This window comes from Naegleria fowleri (genome assembly GCF_008403515.1).
Source record: "Naegleria fowleri strain ATCC 30894 chromosome Unknown tig68, whole genome shotgun sequence".
Taxonomy (NCBI): Eukaryota; Heterolobosea; class Eutetramitea; order Acrasida; family Naegleriidae; genus Naegleria; species Naegleria fowleri.
The window spans coordinates 119797-137878 of NW_025408000.1; the positions used below are offsets into that span (position 1 = coordinate 119797).

General features: G+C 37.8%; 8 protein-coding genes across 8 annotated transcripts; 5 read left to right on the plus strand and 3 right to left on the minus strand.

Annotated features, from left to right (window-relative positions):
- Positions 1-466: 466 nt before the first annotated feature.
- FDP41_009238 (uncharacterized protein) lies at positions 467-2822 on the minus strand (the record flags this gene model as incomplete). Its single annotated transcript, XM_044713175.1, has 4 exons — positions 467-872; positions 1121-1767; positions 1908-2163; positions 2287-2822. 4 exons carry the CDS (start codon positions 2820-2822, stop codon positions 467-469), a joined length of 1845 nt encoding a protein of 614 aa, XP_044557050.1.
- Positions 2823-4084: 1262 nt separating this feature from the next.
- Positions 4085-5038, plus strand: FDP41_009239 (uncharacterized protein; the record flags this gene model as incomplete). Its single annotated transcript, XM_044713176.1, has 1 exon — positions 4085-5038. One exon carries the CDS (start codon positions 4085-4087, stop codon positions 5036-5038), a length of 954 nt encoding a protein of 317 aa, XP_044557051.1.
- Positions 5039-5265: 227 nt separating this feature from the next.
- On the plus strand, positions 5266-6201 carry FDP41_009240 (uncharacterized protein; the record flags this gene model as incomplete). Its single annotated transcript, XM_044713178.1, has 1 exon — positions 5266-6201. The coding sequence occupies one exon, from the start codon at positions 5266-5268 to the stop codon at positions 6199-6201; it is 936 nt and encodes a 311-aa protein (XP_044557052.1).
- A 72-nt stretch (positions 6202-6273) lies between these two features.
- FDP41_009241 (uncharacterized protein) lies at positions 6274-7092 on the plus strand (the record flags this gene model as incomplete). The annotated part of the gene is made up of 1 exon (XM_044713179.1): positions 6274-7092. The coding sequence occupies one exon, from the start codon at positions 6274-6276 to the stop codon at positions 7090-7092; it is 819 nt and encodes a 272-aa protein (XP_044557053.1).
- A 1201-nt stretch (positions 7093-8293) lies between these two features.
- FDP41_009242 (uncharacterized protein) lies at positions 8294-9664 on the minus strand (the record flags this gene model as incomplete). The annotated part of the gene is made up of 1 exon (XM_044713180.1): positions 8294-9664. One exon carries the CDS (start codon positions 9662-9664, stop codon positions 8294-8296), a length of 1371 nt encoding a protein of 456 aa, XP_044557054.1.
- A 269-nt stretch (positions 9665-9933) lies between these two features.
- Positions 9934-12210, minus strand: FDP41_009243 (uncharacterized protein; the record flags this gene model as incomplete). Its single annotated transcript, XM_044713181.1, has 1 exon — positions 9934-12210. One exon carries the CDS (start codon positions 12208-12210, stop codon positions 9934-9936), a length of 2277 nt encoding a protein of 758 aa, XP_044557055.1.
- A 1350-nt stretch (positions 12211-13560) lies between these two features.
- FDP41_009244 (uncharacterized protein) lies at positions 13561-15612 on the plus strand (the record flags this gene model as incomplete). The annotated part of the gene is made up of 1 exon (XM_044713182.1): positions 13561-15612. One exon carries the CDS (start codon positions 13561-13563, stop codon positions 15610-15612), a length of 2052 nt encoding a protein of 683 aa, XP_044557056.1.
- Positions 15613-16069: 457 nt separating this feature from the next.
- On the plus strand, positions 16070-18026 carry FDP41_009245 (uncharacterized protein; the record flags this gene model as incomplete). Its single annotated transcript, XM_044713183.1, has 3 exons — positions 16070-16523; positions 16588-16697; positions 16755-18026. The coding sequence occupies 3 exons, from the start codon at positions 16070-16072 to the stop codon at positions 18024-18026; spliced, it is 1836 nt and encodes a 611-aa protein (XP_044557057.1).
- Between the last annotated feature and the right edge of the window lie 56 nt (positions 18027-18082).

Consider the following 18082-nt stretch of genomic DNA (forward strand, 5'->3'; position numbering starts at 1 on the left):
AGAGCGAGTTGTCATGATACAATTTCTGCATGTGTTTTATTGAATTGTGTGTACAAATAAAATCATTCACGAAATGCAACATTGAAAATATCCACCATAAGGAAATCGTTTCAAGATGATCATAAACTATCTGAAATGGTTGTTGTACATTCTTTGTTTCTCTAAATATCATGGAAATCACTTGTTGTCAATTCAATTCAACCAAGTATGGAATCATCACTTGGACTTCAAAAACTTCCTGGGGCATAAGAGTCCCTTTTCAGGTTTTTCGAAAGTCATGGGTGGATTCTTTCTGATATAGTTTTCGTAATTAGATCCAACGAGACGTTGAACTGTCTTGCCCAGGTAAGACAATGTCTTGTCATGATCCAATAATTTCTTGCCCATTTCTATCAGAGTCAGATTCACTCAAGCCAATTCTTTTGTCAATGTTTGCATTAAGTCCTGTTGTTTATTGAAAAAAAGTTCAATCCTCACCTAAGTCATTACATACATTATCCAACGCTATTTGTGTATTAATTGATTTCGATCCTGAATCTTCTTTGATTTCCTTTTCTTCCATTCTTTCCTTTTGATCGTTCTTTCCGTTATCTTGGTCCTTATCTTCTATGACTTGAATAGATTTCCAAGATCTTTCCTCTGTTAGTTCTCTATTTTTGATGGAGCTAGAGATGGACGTTTGTTCAGAATCATCATCGTCAGTTTTTTGAGCGAAATGATTAGCTGGTTCAGAAGGGGTTTTATGAGCCTTTTGTTTCTTCTTTGATTTCTTTTTGTTATTAATCTTTTGTTGTGCTTCCCCTTCGGCAATCAAAGTCTTTCTCAATTCATCGGACTGCTTCTCATAGCGAGAATTGGTGAGGTCTTTCAAGCTTTGTTAATCGGAAAATAGATCTTGCATGAGTTTGGTCGATTGATTTTTTACTGTTGAGTTTTTATAATTGTAATATTAAGAGGAACCATCCATTAAGGTCAAGTTGATGATGATGATCTGCATCCTTCATGAACATCACACATTTCTTATGACACATCTTTGAAGGTCCATAACAAGCTTCAAAAGTTGTGCTGTCATTTGAAAATACACATTTCCAAAATGTTGCGTTCAAAAATCTTCCCTTACACATTCGCCGGCGATGGATCAACTTTTTGAATTTCAATTTGAATTTCTTCCCCTTGCGCTTTGACAGTCTTGTCATTGTTAAGAAAATTAGGAGCCTTCTCAAACAATCGTTGAACTTCCTTCAAAGGATTGAAAATAATCAACAAGATAATCACAAAGGATAATTGTGCAAAATTCGAAAAGTTGTGATAAAAGAGCAGAGAAAATTGCCATCCAAGAGCTCCTGGTAAAAATCCTAATCCAATCAATTGAATGAAAAAGGCAATACTGAGACCAATCTGCAATCCAAGTGTTTTTCGAAGTGCATGTTTCTTGAGATGATAGGTCTCACTAAATTCTCTCGTACTCTTGTGCTTGGAAGAATTCTTCTTATCTTCATAAATCTCATGTTTGGAGGATGCTTTTGGAATGGTAAATCCGACAGAGGGAGAGGCTGAGGTGGATGGAGAACCTGGAGTTGTTGAGGTAACCACTGCTGAGGTGGATGGAGAACCTGTAGTACTTGTATTCATGGTTGCAACATGGTGATCTCCATCGGTCGATCTTGGAGAGTTCATTTCAATGGTGAGGTTCATGGTGTTTTTCAGCATTTCCTTAATCTTTCTCTTTCTTTGTCTTAATGAAATGTAGAGACGAAATCCAAAGGCCTGTCATGATTGTGTCATCACATCAGAAAGATCAAACCGTAGTGGTATCAAAAATGTGAACGTTGTGATGAATGTGAGAATTAGTCGTCGTAGTCATCATGATGTCAAAAGATGAACTAGTTCCAAATCGAATCACTTACATTCAAGAAAATGGCTGTGGTGACTAAACCTAAACTCATAAAGATCATGGGAGATGTAAAGATGGCATTTGTCAATTGTTGAGTTTGGAGAGGAGTAATGGTTTTGGTCCCTCTCATGACATGAAGAATGACAATCACCATGACATGTCCCAGTAAGAACAAGATAAAGAACACCACCAAAGTAATCACAAGAGATACCACGGATATCTTGTAGGTTTTCTCTGAAATATCTCCGGTCGCTCGTGTAGTTTTCATACTACATATATTTGAAAAGTTGTCCCATGAAACGTCACATCAACATTGTTTTTCACACCGTCATCATCGTCATCATTGTGATCATCATCATCATTGTGTACTCACTTCTTGTACTACTACTTACAATATATAAGCAATAAATCCTAAAATTAAAATTTGAGTGTACAACAAAACGGCGGACATGCTGCGATCAATGCCCTTAATCACATTGTTCAATTGAAAGGCACCATCTGAAGTTGGATACAGAAAAGCCAATTCACTGGCAAGACGTGTCAAATTTTGAAAAGAAGCAAACAAAGAGAGAGCAAACATCATCCAGAACAAGATGTGATGATTTCTCTTGAGATGTTTGAATTGGAAAATATAACTTCCTAATGATACAAGAAATGTCAAGAGAAAGATGAGAATGAAAGGACCATCAAACCCAGCCACTAGAGAGCTGTATAAATCAAAGGTGAAACTGCTTCCACCTTGAGATTGTGATTGGTGTAGAACGGGGTAGAGAAAGTCATCGATACTTTGATATCCACCAGGTTGCAGTTGTTGTTGGACATGGAATCTGTGAATGTCATGTTCCGCATTCATGACTGATGCGAGAGAGAACAAAAAAGATGCACTTGAGGATGTTGTTGTTGTGGTTGACTCTGGAGATGTGATCATCTTGTTTTTTTGAAAATGACATATCGGCGTCACTAGTGGTTGCCAACAGAGAACATCATCTATGTTCAATTGCGGTTGCCACTTCCTTTTTAATCTTTAATAGCTCTCCTTCACAGTAGTACTCATGATGAAAAAGATGTATTTTCAAAGAGAGATTCTCAACTCACTTCCTTTACCAAAAGAAAAGGAAACTTTCGTGTTCATGAAAGGCAACAAATTTCTCGTACATATATTCCAACAATGGACAAAACCTTTCCGTTAACACCAACTCGTGTTCAAATATGGATGAATCAAAGCCTTGTCTGCAGAAGGAGAAATATTTACTAAAAACTAATGTGCGCATCATGAATTCATGGTGGCATGATGGTGAGGCAAAAAACACTTATGATTCTTTGAGGCAAGAAGACTCAACAAACGAACTCTTTGTTTCACTTTTCTTACAATTCTCTGCATCATCTTTGAACACATAGGACTCTGTGGTTGCTCCAGGAGAGATTTGTCAAAGCTTCTCGACCAGTATACCAACTACTTTGGAGCAAGTCCAATATTGTGGCCGATTTCAACACACCAGCTCAACTTCCATGATCACGAATGGTTATGGAAACTCGTGTGGATATTTGGGCTCTCCTTCCATGATTAACGTTCTTTGTTTTGGAAGCCAACAACAAAAACGACCACACTTACCCTCTCTCTTAATGTGTGGTGATGGTAACTTTCAAACAAGCGAGTCTATCCTGACTTAGGAAGTGCTGCGAGCGGAAACAAACAACACTTTTTTTTGAACCCTTCCAACTTTACAAAATCGGTTTTGGATCAATTTGGCCAAAATTTTCGTAACGGCTACGAACGGCGCACCCAACAATTTTTCCTTCCAATATTTGTTCGAACAGTTTCTCTATTTTTAAAAAATGATGAACCAGAGAAACACGGAGAGGTTCTTCCTCTTGTTCTCCAGTGGTGGTGGTGGTGGTGGTGGTGGTTGGGTTCGAGCAATCCAAAGAAGAAAAAAAGAAACAACATCGAGTTCTTTCTTGAACCCGATAACAACATTGAATTGTTCGGTGCAAACTAAAAGAACGAATTCAAGGCCTTGGAATTCACAAGAAACCCTCCGAAGAAACTTTTTCATCATCACCAAGAACAGGAAGAATATCGGAATCCCATCCTCATCATTAACTTCATTCGTGAATCCTCCTCACCATCATCGTCGTCGTGATTATTGTACCTCCTCCTCCCTCTCACTATCCTTTCAATCTAGTAAAATGTCTCGTGATGGCAACATGACATCCTCCTCCTCAAGTGTAAATATGAACAATATGGCGTCATTGTACTCGAAAGACAACAACAGCTTGATGCCACATCACAAACGATTGGTCTGTTTCGTGGAAGGTAATATTGGCTCTGGAAAGAGTAGCACAGCACGAGAGTTACAATTGTTTAATGAAAACTGCGTGTCTGAACAGCAACGAACAGATGAATGGACACTCCTCAGCAAGTATTATGAAGTTGGAATTCATAAAAAGGATATCAAGCTGAACTATGAATTGCAAAAGCAAATTGCAAATACCTATTTCAAACACTACTTTAAATATAACTTTCAACCATTGAATGTTCAAAGAGATTCGTCACTCACAGTTTATGACCTATTTGAAATGGAGCAACTGGAAGGTATTATGAAAAAGTATAGTAATAATATCGTGCAAATACATCCCAACTCAGTTCATGTATGGTCATCAATGGGCAAGGAGGTCCTCTTGGATGGAGGTCGTGACCATCCTTCTTCTTCTTCATCAGACAGAATTGGAACCAGTGACACTTTCAACATTTTCTTTGAAGGAATTCTTTCCTCGAGTGGTGTCTTTACTGTCATGGAGTACAACAAGGGAATGATTGCTGAGGAAGATTATTTGGATTTGTGTGCGAATTATGATGCCTTAAAGAGAGGTGTCACTGGTCATATGGCCTTTTATCTCAAACCAAAGAATAATGTTGATGTCTGTCACGAAAGAATTAAGGCCAGAAAAAGAGAATTTGAAGGTGGAATTGAAAAGTCATATTTAAAGCTCATAGAGGAGCATTATGATTCATTCATGGAAACTGTGGCAACCAAGATTCCTGTTTTCATTATTGACAACTCCACTCTTGACGCCAAACAAACTGCAGCATTAATTTTGGACATTATCAATGCTGCCAAAAAAGATATTCAATACATGTAAATACAAAAATAATTCTTCGTGTCATTCACTCTTTCACTTTACCACCAACAACAACACCACGTTAACCCTTCAGCATTGCAAAAATTTTTCGCTGGAGAGAATCTTGAATAAAACACAAAGATTCAGGGGTTCTATTTCAAGGCCATCAGCTTTCCCCCAATCTCAACCACTAATTTGGTGATGCTCATTTTCCACGACAACTAAAAAATCACAAAAAAAAATAGATCATGATTCTGGACGAGGGTACTTGTTTCATCGAAAGCAGTTCTCCTTCTGTAGATTTTTCGACCTATTCCAATGTGGACGAGAATTTCATGATGACGTTTCATCAAAATACGCTAAGCCATATCTTTACACCAGAACAATCATCTTCAAATGATGAACATGAATCTGATTTTTGGACCCTGAACGATGTTGAGCAAAATCAGTTGTTGACCCAATTGTACTATCATGATAGTGACGATTTTGTTGACAATGATGTTATTTTTACAGTCACAGATAAAGATTCAGAGACTATTAACGAATCGTTCGATATTGCCGATATTGATCCAAACGATTTATTATCATTTTGTCTTGAGACAGATGATACAGAAGACAGAACTGAAGAGGAATCGCCTGAATTTACACCAAGCGAATTTAAACTTCCTCATCCTCCAGGAAGACAAATACGATGCAAAAAAGGTTGCACTCGTTGCACAGGACGTGTTTGCAAGAAAGCCGGTCTAAAATGCTCTACTGAATGTGAATGTGGCTCTGAATGTAAAAATTTACAAAAAGACAGTAATCATTTCCAAAATGGATGGGATTTGAATGGCAAATTTTCAAAGGTGGAAATTAAAGCACCTCAAAGATCAGGACCGACTAACATACCTGAAAACTTCACTCTTCTAAAATCTGCCAATCTTATATGGGATGAATCTATAATTGAACATGTTTGGTGCAGAACAAACTGGAAAAAAGAATATTGTGAAACATTTGAGACAAAACTCAGCAAGCACAAGGAATGGCAGGAAGCAAAAACAAAGCATTACCTTGCTAAAAAAACAACAAAAAGGAAATATGTGCACATTTCTGAAAATGAAATTCCACCTCTGATCGAAGATGAAAACCCTTTCACTTTACCTGAGCCAAAATTCGAAGACTTCGATAGTTTTTATCGATGAAACCAAATGAATCAAACACCCAATCATTTCAAAAAAGAAGAAATACGAGGGTTTTTACAAGTATGTCAATTAATGAGTATTGCTCCAATTCCAAATTATGCAAACTATTGGACAGGATCAGGTATGGATCATTCACTATATGCATGCAAGCTAATCCAGAGAATTATGAGTAGAAGAAGGTTCCAAGAAATTCATACGTTTCTCAGTAGTGAACCACAAATAATTGAGGACAAAATCAATTCTAACAGTAGAAAATATTGGTTGTGCGTTAGAGAAGTTTCGGTTGATGAAATAATTGCAGCATTCAAGGAAAAAGTTAGGTTCAAGCAATACATTCCCTTAAAACCTCACAAGTATGGGCTGAAATACTATGCGTTATCAGATTCAACAGGATATATTTATGCATTTTGGTTGTATCAAGGAAAAGAGTCCAGGTACACCCATAACCCAACGTTTATCGTTTTAGATTTAGTCGCGCATATATCTCCAGTAAATCACATTTTGGGCGTGGATAATTATTATGGGTCGTTAGAACTTGCTACTAAACTCTCTGCAAAAGGATGGAGGTTTGTTATGACAGTGAAGGGAAACAGACCAACATTTTTGTTTAACGAGGGTTTGCAAAAAAAGCTACCAGGAACTAAAACAAAACAGTGGATTCATGCGGTCAACAAGGAAAAAACTTTGGTTGTGGTGTCTCTGAATGACAACAAGAGAGTGAATTTTCTAACTAATGTGGGAAGCAATCAATTAATTAACAACAAGCCATATGTTCAGCACATGTACAACATTTCGATGGGTGTGTCTACAAATCTGGGATTTTCTTTCATCACCTTCAACCGCCATTCAGGAACAAGAACTGGAAAACAGTACATCTATTACAGATGCTAAAGACTGCATTTGTTAATCAGTATATCATTTTCAAAACCTATGCAGGGAAAAAGACTCTCACCTTATTTGATTATATTAAGCACATTTTGTCTGACAGTATTTTATTACGGAATCCATATTTCAAAAGAACGCAGCATTTCCCTGTCGAAAGTAATGACAAAGTTCATCACTACTGCGCTTACTGTAAGAAAGCTAATTCAAAATGTGGTTACAAATGTGCAGCATGTGGTGATCATTTGCATTTGAAGTGTTTCCTCCAACACCACAAACAGAAACTCATATTGTACTAAATAATTTTTAATTCTCCTATCCGAGATGCCCATGGACTTTGTGGAAAAAGGTTGATATGATTCCAACGCCTTAATAATTATTTAGCAATTTCTAAATAATAATATCATTAATTTTGGACGTCAAAACTCCAGATGATGATATCAGGCAGTCGTGGTTGTCGTTGATTGGGAGTAGCAATACTTCACATTGATTCGCTATCATGATGTGTCTACAAGAAACGCACAAGTATTTGTGTTTTTCAGAAAGGTGATGATGTTGCGTGGTGAGCCAAATGGATGACTTGGTCTGTTGGAACGGAGGAAGTGGAATTCTCGGATACTGATTTTGTTTTTGTTGTCCGCACCTTTACTGAATTAGGGACTGTACTATTATTTGCCACTCAGCTTCTAATTCAACTGGTGCTCCTCCCGAAAACCAAAATTCAATATTTGCACGGCGAGCCAATAGGCTGCTTAATAAATGATTGAAAATACAGGGGACACCCTTTCAATTTTTATTTTTCGATAGGCGGAAGGGTTAAAAGATCTGTCAGAGCGTCATGGCCACAATCTCTCCTCTTGCATTGTCTGCACACATTGGTTCCAATCTCATCCTTCAAACATACCACCACGAACGTCAGTTTCACACTTGGAAAAGAGGACGATATTCCCATCTTGACCTTTCTGTTGTATCAAATCCTTCTTCACCAGGAAAAAACGAAAGTGAACGCCCAGAACAATCAATTAACTTGTGACACCTTCCGTGTCATACAGAACAATAGAAGGATAACAGATGCACTTGGTTCAGAAGAAAATTGTCAACATTTTAGATGTTGTTCTTTATATACATTTAATGTCTTATCCTTTCTGGTTCCATCATTAGACTAGAGTGTGATAATGATTAATTCTACTACAAACATACATGAACTCTTTTAAGGTGTGGATGAAGTGGGTTGAGGAGGAGCAAATAATTTCGACTGATTCAACATATTGGAGGTGAAGAAGAGAGAGAGAATGTAATGAGAAATTTGGTGAGGAAACATGAGTTGACACTGAGTCACAAAACTTGTCTCTGCAGCTTTGAGTTTCTCTTCATGGCTTAAATCATTCATGCTCTTGCTAGAGTCTTGTTGTAGATGGTTTTGGCTCGGCAAGGGGTCATTACAAAATATCTCATTGTAGTGTTTGATGACTTCTCCCTCAAAGTCGATCAGCATGGCCAAGAAGAGAAAATGTTCATCAATGACCAACAAGTTCCTTAAACAATTTAAATTCAAGTTTGGTATTTTCTTCACTTTACGGACAAGCGGTAAACGTATGGGGTAATGATAATGTTGATGATGTTTTGCTTCATTTGGATAAATAAAAGCATTCAATCCATAAAACGGAGCTGTCACATTCACATATAAATAGGTCAACCAAAATTCATTATCCTGTATGTTATATCTCAAACCATTGTAGAGAATAACCTTAGTGTCCCATTGCAATAATTTATCCTTAGTTTTATCTCTGAATATTGTAAGGAATTGATTTAATAATTCCACAGACTCTGAAGTGTCTCTAGTGGGTATATTACTTTTCCAGTCTCCTTTCCGATGTTTGTAGATAGTATCATAAATTCCGCTAATTCTTTCAAAGAGTACATTAAAATTCTCCTTAAATGCATTCAATGGAATGTCATATTCATCAATAAAGTTAAAACAAAAGAATCTCAAAATGTAATGAATATTCAATCGCTCCAGAAGATTTTCCCGAATGATCGGGTCGACCAATTTAAAAGTCGTATTTGGAGTGCTTGTTGTTGATGAACCTTTGGATGATGATTGGCAAGAGTTATTGATGACATTTTCACTTGAAGAAGAGACACCAATAGTGTTACTCTCATTGCTATTGTCACTGCTGTTATCTTCTGATGTCGAATGGTGATTGTGATCGGATGAAGAATTCTTGATCGATGCATAACTATTGTACAAGATCTTGAAAACAGTGTCAATAATTTCAGGGGAAGCAATCTTGTCATCCAAATCTCTCACTTCAATATTGTGGTGACTTTGAATGTCAAACCCTGAATAAAAGTAAGATGCAAAGAGTCCACTTGTGTGTGAAACAATTTCCTTATGAACCCTATAGGTGATGTTGTTGATTGTTACTGTTGCATTTGAATAGAGACCATTCTTGAAAAGAACCATATACACATCAGAGAGGAAAATATCATCGTCTGGGATGGAGGCAATTTTTGGAAGCTTTTTATGGTGTTGCTGATGATCCTCGCTTGAATTGGTCAGAGTTGAATTTCCGATCATTGGTGGTGTTTGAATAAAGATGATGATGATGTGAACAATGAGAATATATGCGCTAAGGGAATATTGTCAGTCTTGTTGGCAACAACCGATCGTATGGAATAAAGAGGAATTTTTCTAAGCATGGCACCACTGCCGTGTGTGAACAGATGTGATCGAGTAAGTTTGAAATTTGCTACCAACTTGATAAATTTCCAAACCATGTTTTTCTAAATTAATATTTTGTGTATACATGGAAAGTACCAATCGCGAAAATGTGTATAGTGAAAAGTCTATTGTTGCTTGCTTGATTGCAGAGTCTCTTCTTCGTCTATAACGTGAATGCTCACTGTCAATTGTTCCCAATCGATGGATTCAATCACAAAATTAATGATCCTTCCCTCAACACAATATTTTCCACCTAACAAGTAATGTAAATTCGAGCAGTGTATGGAGAAAGAACAAAACCGTTCGTCGTCGAGTATGATCTTGGTAAATGCGCTCACAAATCGGCCAACAGTGCCTCTCAGAACTTTGTCATGACGGATGTGTTCGTGACTACTTGTTTGGCCAGCTGCTCCTTTTGTGTCATCAACAGAATTCTCTTGGGGTGGCCCATAGTGTTCCCACAAATAGCATAGAACCCAATACATGACAATGTGCTCTTCCACTTCTTGAGCTTTGGTCGATTCTGATTCAATTCTATCGCAATGCTCTTCTAATTGCTTGACTGAAAGCATTGGTTGATGTGTCAAGTATAAATACAGCTGGAGCTGATTTAATAAATCGATAAATCTTCTCACTGGACTTGTTTGTTGTAAATAAGGACTCTGAGTGTCTTTGTTACACACGGATGTTAAACTCATCTTTTTTTGTGAATCGAAATTTCGTGTAATGCCAGGAATGTTGTGAGCTTTGAAAAATTCTCCAACCCTTGATCCTATGAGTACAGCGCTTTCACTAATGATGAGGGAGGATTTTAAACTTCTTCTCTCTGAAATTGAAAATCTTGCTGTGGTATTTGTTGAAGGTTCTGGAGTTAAGGACTTTCTATTTTCAAAAGAGGGAGCTCCATTCTGAGTTCTCTTCTCGAAAAGAGCTCTACAATACGAGTATAATTTGTTCCACTTTTCTTCTTTCTCAAATAATGGTTCTGCTTTTTCATAGGTGGTATTTTCAATTATATTCACAAAGGAGGGATAGATCCCTAACAATTTTGGTTGAGTCGGGTCCTCGAGGGAATTAAATTCAAATTCATAGGACATGGTCAGACGTTTTCCCTTCTTTAAAGAAAGAATATTTTCAGAAAGAGAAGGATAAAGCATTGGAAATACTGTCAAATGTCTAGGATCTTGATCGAGGTCATCTGGATTTCGAAAAAGAACAGACGATCTAGGAAGGCTGTCATAATACGAGGTTACTTTTCGTGATGCTTCCTTGAAAATTGGATCTTTTAACATATCTTGAATGGAATTGTTTCCCAAGTATGAATAAAAGAAATGAGCAACATTGGTGATATGTATGGCCACACGCATTGAATGTTGATCATAATTTTCAATAGAAATAGCATCATCAATATCCAGAGTACCTTCGGAATCAATAGTGATGACATCATCATAGAATTTCCAAGTTGGAGTGTTGATATTCCAGTTCTCAACAAGGTTCTTGTATTCCATAAATTGTGATTGATCCTCCATCATTGTATGCAACAGTTTCTTGTCGACTAGATTTAGAATACATTTGATCAACGTTGGAACTAGATGTTTTGGAAAAACGTTTGATTTAAGGATGAGAGCTTCCGGATAACTTAGGCTTGTTCCCAAAAGGCTTAACCATCTTCTTATTCTAGTCTCTAGATTCTTGGCTTTTGAAGGATATTTACAGATATAATTCCAATAAATACTATTTGAATGGAAAATAAGACAATCAAGAAGACGAGTCTTTAGAATGATCGATTCTTCCTCACTCAATTCAACATGATATATTTCCTTGGAGAAAAGATCCATTTGATGCTTGAATTTGATTTTTAAACTATTTTCGTAGAGTTCATCTTGGGACACAAGTCTAAATGTAATTTCCTTGTTTTTGATTTTTTCATAGTTCGGTAAATGATTAATACAATAATACAGCACAAACTTTCGAATTGCTCCATCGAATTCCGAGAGATGTGTATTGCGAGGAGACAGAGGCAAGAATTTGTTCAAAATTTCAGAAAATGTTAATGTTGTGCTTGAAGAATGATCTCGTTCCCAAATATGAATCAAACATTTCATAAATTCTTGTTCGTGTTGCTTGTAATATTCATTAAAGTGCTGCAATATCCTTTCAAATTTCTGTTGTTCCGATGATGATGCCGACGGAAGAGTAGAATTATTGTTGTTAACTACCAAGTCGTTGTGTGAGAGCTGCACCTCTTCTAACATGATAAACCGAGATGGATTCGGAATTTCAATAACCTTGAAGCTTGCTGCACGATCTTGATCCAAAATGGGTGCGATTGTGAAAGTCTTGTTGTGTATGTGAAAACCAAGCCACAAAGCTGTTTGATAGAACAAAAGACCGAATTGCATTTTTAAATTTTGAATTTCTACTACTGGAAAATTACTTATTGCCAGTACTAGTCATCGAGTGTAAAGATTTTACCATGAAAGCATTGAGGCATAATGTTTGTACATGAGTTACTCAATAGAAATGCACTGAATCATTGTTGGAAGATGGTTATTGTTGTTGAGGTGAGTTAAGGCCTTCGTTCTAAGCCAAAAATCATTTATTATCTTGACATTGGCAATTACTGTTGACGTATTCGAATGGATATAATGTTCTGGAACTGCATGGATTAATGAATAACTTTGTTAACAAGTTTATTTGAACTCCCTTTTGAATTAGTCAAATAATTGGAGTCGCAAATTTGGCCGACAGCAAAATGTAATTTGTGAAAACACGACTTTATCTAAAACCTCTTCTGGCTCAAAATTGTGTTTCTCATCAATACCATTCATTTTACGCGAAGGATCCCTATTCAAATGTTTCCCATTCGTTTCCTATTTTGAAATTATTGATAAGACCTCTATCGTTGCATTTTGTAGTCGAGGTTAGTTCTCTCTCAAATTGATGGTTGTGGAATATCTTGAAGCACAAGAGAACTGAACCAAGTTTCTGCTTGTTGAACGACCACCCGTGTGGTCAACAACATCATTTGGAGAAACAAGTATTCCAAATTTATAAATAAAAACAACCCTTTGGCTAGATGTCGAGGAGAGAAAAAGGTCTCCAACGATGAACTTTTTGCTTGGACTATCTCACAAGCAGCTTTAGATGAACTTGTGAGAGAAGACAAATTTGGGTGTTGAATACACCATAATTGAATCACATGCACTCGCTAATGTCCTGTGATCACCGATCAGATTGAACTGCACCAAGTGGACCTCAAGAATAATAAAACTGTAAAGTGGGTGACAAGTTTCCCATTACTTTTTGAATATTACGTTCTATCTATTTTTAACGTCGAAGGTTTGACAGAGCGTAAGAACTCATCGCGGAATGCACTCACGAATACAAAATCAGTCTTCATGATCAAATTCTCACGTCAAGCAAGAAATTGACAAGACGAGATGATGAATTCTTGGTGTTGGGCAATTCTCTTTACTCTGTCAATCGCTTTTCAGAGAGCAAAAGTCGTGCTTATTCATTCATAAGGAATATGCATTCCTGTCAAGGGCTTTCTTTTCAGAATTCAAAAAAAAAAAACCGCAAAATTATTTGCCACCAGCAGGAATTTCATTTTTGCATTCTATTTCCAATTCTTGTCCTTCGTTTTGGTTGGTTTGCCATCATCGAAATTCTCGCAAAATTAAACGCCTGTCTTCGAGTGCCCCATAATCAACAGAAACAACACACCATTTCGACCTCTCCAAGATACAATGCCAACAAGTCCCAGTAAAACACAGAGTGCCGACCAAAGTGAAGAGAATTCCAAACGAAATTCGGCCATGGATGAATCTTCTTCCACAACGACTTCAAATCTTTTTATTCAGATAGACGACGAAAGCAACAACAAGAACAACACCGAAACGACATCCTCAAACACGACGACAACAACAACAGGGAATGAAGTGGTCAGAGAAAGCAATATGGAAGCGACGACAACAAATCCTGCTACAAAATCCCCAACATCATCCTCTTCGTCTTCTTCCTCTGTGGTTGAGACTCATGAAACAGCCTCATCATCATCATCGCAGCAACCTCCAACAGCCTCTTCATCATCATCGCCAGAAGGAGGAGGAGGTTCGACAACAACTCCCAAAAAGACCCCACAACCATCATCAAACCATTCCACCCATCTCACCCATCAACCCTTCCAGACAACTTCCATCGTCCATCAAGCCATTACAAGTAACCCCTCTCACGTGATGTCCTCATCAGCAACAACAACAACCACAGGCCATCAAGTTTTGGGAACGTTGGTTTCGAGTGCTGCTGCCAACAAGTCGAATCCTAACGGCACACCACCACCCCTTCCAACAACAACAACAACTGCTGCTGCTACTACGACCACTGTGTTTCATCATCCTCACCATCCCACCACGAGTGCCACTCTCCTGACTCAGGGTGCTCCTCCAACTTCTGTGCATTATTACAATCCGTTGTTTCATTCACCACCACCACTACCTCCTCATGCCAGTTCTGTTGTTGGGAATGGGGCCAATCCACCACCTCCACCTCCACCACCATCACTCTATCCACCCTATCCCTATCCTCCGTATGGTTTTAGTCCAATGTATGCCAGTCATCCTCCTATTGAGGGAATACCTTATATGCACCCTCATCATCCACTTCCTCAACAGCACCAGCAGCAACAACAACCAATGGACACTTCATCTGATGAAGAATCTGACGGCGAGGAATCGGAGGAAGATTCTGCAAATAATCAAGAGAGCTCTTCCAATAGCGCAGGTGAAGAGGAGGAAGGCATTGTGACTTATCAGAAGCCTTCACCCTATACAGAGCTGAGGAAACAGCACAACAAGTTACTGAAAGAGCATGAACGAGTACAGCGAGAACTTGCTGCTGCATTGGCAGAGCTGGCAGAGTTGAAAAAGCGAAAACGAGTTGAATTTCCATTCCCAACACAACCTGTGATGGCTACGTCGAAAAAGAAGAAGTTTAACATTGTCATGTTGGAACAACAACAAGCCATGTTGCGTGCAGCATCTGCATCTAACGAAGCTAGCGCCGTATCGACACCACAACCATCTACTGAAAGTAAGACGCCTGCAAAAAATCAATTTATTGAAGGTCTGGCTCCGTCACTCACCCCTAAGACAAGTATTATTGATCCAAACAGAGAGCTGTATCAACAAATTGAGAACTCATTAGCCAATCTTCCAGGTTCTGATGCTCCTGTTCTTGCCTCTTCATCAGTAGGATCTTCGTCAACATCGTCGAACACTGATGATGATGGTGGAAGGGCAGTAACTCTGAATAAGTTGGCACGCATTTACTATTATGACGGAGGATGTGATGGACATGGCGCTAGACAGTTGAAGGCCAATGGAAAGAGAGTTTTCATTGATATTTCTTGGGATGAAATTGCCAAATTTAGAAGAGCTGACGATTGCCTTCACCTGTGCATTTTTGTAAATACATCAACGGTGGATAAGGTTAAGAATAGTGATTTGATTGCAACATTTAAGATCCTAAGAAGCGACGGTGACAAGGTAAAAATTTCCAAGATTAGAGAGAACCTTAGAAGACTCAATCTCCAAAACCAATTCTCGCATATTGGTCACATCAAATTCTTTATTCAACTCCGAGGAAAGGATCAGCAATTTGACTACACTGATAAGATTCTGCTTTATTCTAAAACTCAACACAATGTTGCAAATTTCGAACCTCCAAATCAAAGAGAGTATACGGAATTATCCAAACTTTTCTATCAACCAGAGCGTTTTATGATTTCCAAGAAAGTATAATGCACTCCACCTATACTTGAAAACAACATTCAACTCTAATTGAGGCTGCTCAGTTTGTTCGCTGTCACAAGTCTTATCTAGGTTACTAAAATTTAATAAATCCTACTTAATTCTCTCGATTTTTAAATGAAATTACCATTGATTTACGATTACCAATTCCAAGTTTCTTTTCACCAAAGTATGTTGCAACTGTTTGACATGCCACTCCTTTTGAGATGTACTCATTTCCCACATACTTGCCAAATTCAACTTTATCCATTTCTAGAAGTTTGACAAATAAAAATTCCGCACAAATCAGAATCTTTTCTTTAAAACAAATTCATAAATCAATTACTTAACAAAATAGCATCATCACCTTCTTCATAACCTTCTTTCAACATCATTTCTTATTGCTTCTTCACTTAACTTTGCAATCACGATGCCTTTCAGCGAAAAACTGAAAACAAGCCTCAAAAAAATGAAGCTGACAATGGTCTCTTCTCTGTTCTTTCATTCATCCTCAATTGAGGAAGACGTAGATTCTACCGACATACGAGAATCCAATGAGCAAGTAAGGAAGGATTTAGCTGCATCTTCTTCTGAAAATATCAAGAACTCAACCAATGAAGGAGGCGCTACAAATAAGACGGAACATCAAATAACCAACCCTGAAGAAACAATTACAAGTCCATCTGATGAAAGGATAGTCTCCAATTCACCAAGTATTCTATCACAAGATCCTCAACATCATCAAACGTCTATACGGGATAGTAACGATATTGTTGTGAGCAGTGGACTCAACAACACTGATTCCTCCAACAAGGAGCCCATCTTCATCCTAAAGAAAACCATCATCGGAACAAGAAACACATCAATCTTGTTGAGCAGTAATAGAAGGAACGAGAGAACTCACTCTCTTCTTCTGTCGTTATGTAAGTAGCAAGATAGATGTAGCTTGGTTGGCATTGGACCAAAACAATCGATTTGCCTTTTTAGTCAATCTGATCACACTAAGAGGAGCCTCAATGGATACTCCTCCCAACTGCACAGAAATAAGCCTTGAAAAGCTTCTACAATGTTTAGAGAAAGCATTCCTTGACTTCAATGTAAGTGATTTCTTCATGTTTTACCTGATAGAATCTCACTTTCAAATTGTTTTTTAGCCAAAACTAAAATCTTGTAAGATTAAGAGTCTTCTCAACAGATTGTACAATACAAAAACAGTTGATTTCCGAGTTACAGGAGAAATCAATAGCATTGAAAATGATTCAATAGAAAAGCTCGTTGATTGGGTCAAGATCTACTTTGTCCACGGAACTATCATCGCTGAGAGCAGTCCACTGTACTCATCGCTTAAAGGAATGAAATATAGCGAGTTATTAAATCATTCCAAATCTTCGGGTAATACTAAAAAGCTTGAAGATATAAGAGAGTTCTTAAACCAGTATTCCGATTTGGGATTGAGCCAAGAGGGACTTGAGAAATTGCACGCTATTGAAGCAATGCGTTTGAAAATTTTGTTTCATGAGGACATGTTCTCGGTAATTGTAAACTATAAGGGAAGAATATTCGAGCTAATAGACAGAAATGCTCTCGATTCGAACTCTCATCTGAGAGCCAAATACAATTGGTCAGGCCCAATCCCAGAGAATGCCGTTTGGGCAAGATGGCCTCTTCACAATCCTAGTGATAAGAGAGTATTGTGTGGAGGAGATTTCTTTGAACTGCCAATGACATGTTCTCCAACAGCAAGTCCTAACTTAATTTCCATTTCTGAACAATCAGATGAAAGCATTGATGTTTCAATTTTGACATGTCCAATCTCCATGTGCATTTTCTTTGACCCTATCGTGGCAGTTGATAATATTACCTATGAAAGGGAAGTGTTCAAAAAGTGGTGTGGAAAGAAGGTCGAGATTGTGTCTCCAGTGACAGGTAAACGAATTTCTCCTCGCATGACGAATGATGTCGTCATTAGAAATAAGGTGAAGAACTACCTGGAACGAAATATTCATCTTAAACTTTCAGAAGAGCTCTTTTTCCCTCTCCACAATTTTGAGTCATTCCGTAAAGCGGTCCTAAAAGGCGATATCGATGAAGCAACTGAGATTGCCAAGAGCGATATTCGCTTAATTATTATGAAACCGGATGAGCTTGCTAGACTTAACGACTCTGTGAAATCCAATGACTCACTCAATGGTTACAATCTTGCCTTCATTCATGGCCTTCCCAAGCTTCTTGACAATATGAAAAATATTCTCATTCATAATATTTATCTTGCCATGGAACAACAATGTGAATCCTCAACCATAGAGCAACTTTCCCTACATGTTGATTTGATTGAACAAAAAATTCAAGATTCCAAACAAGAGTTTCCATCATCGTTCTCAAAAGAGAAAGAGAGTGTTGTTGTTGAGACTTCAATAAACCCCTAACATGATGTCGGTTTTCGACATTTCAGTTCACCATACAACTATTGTTTTCTATTGAT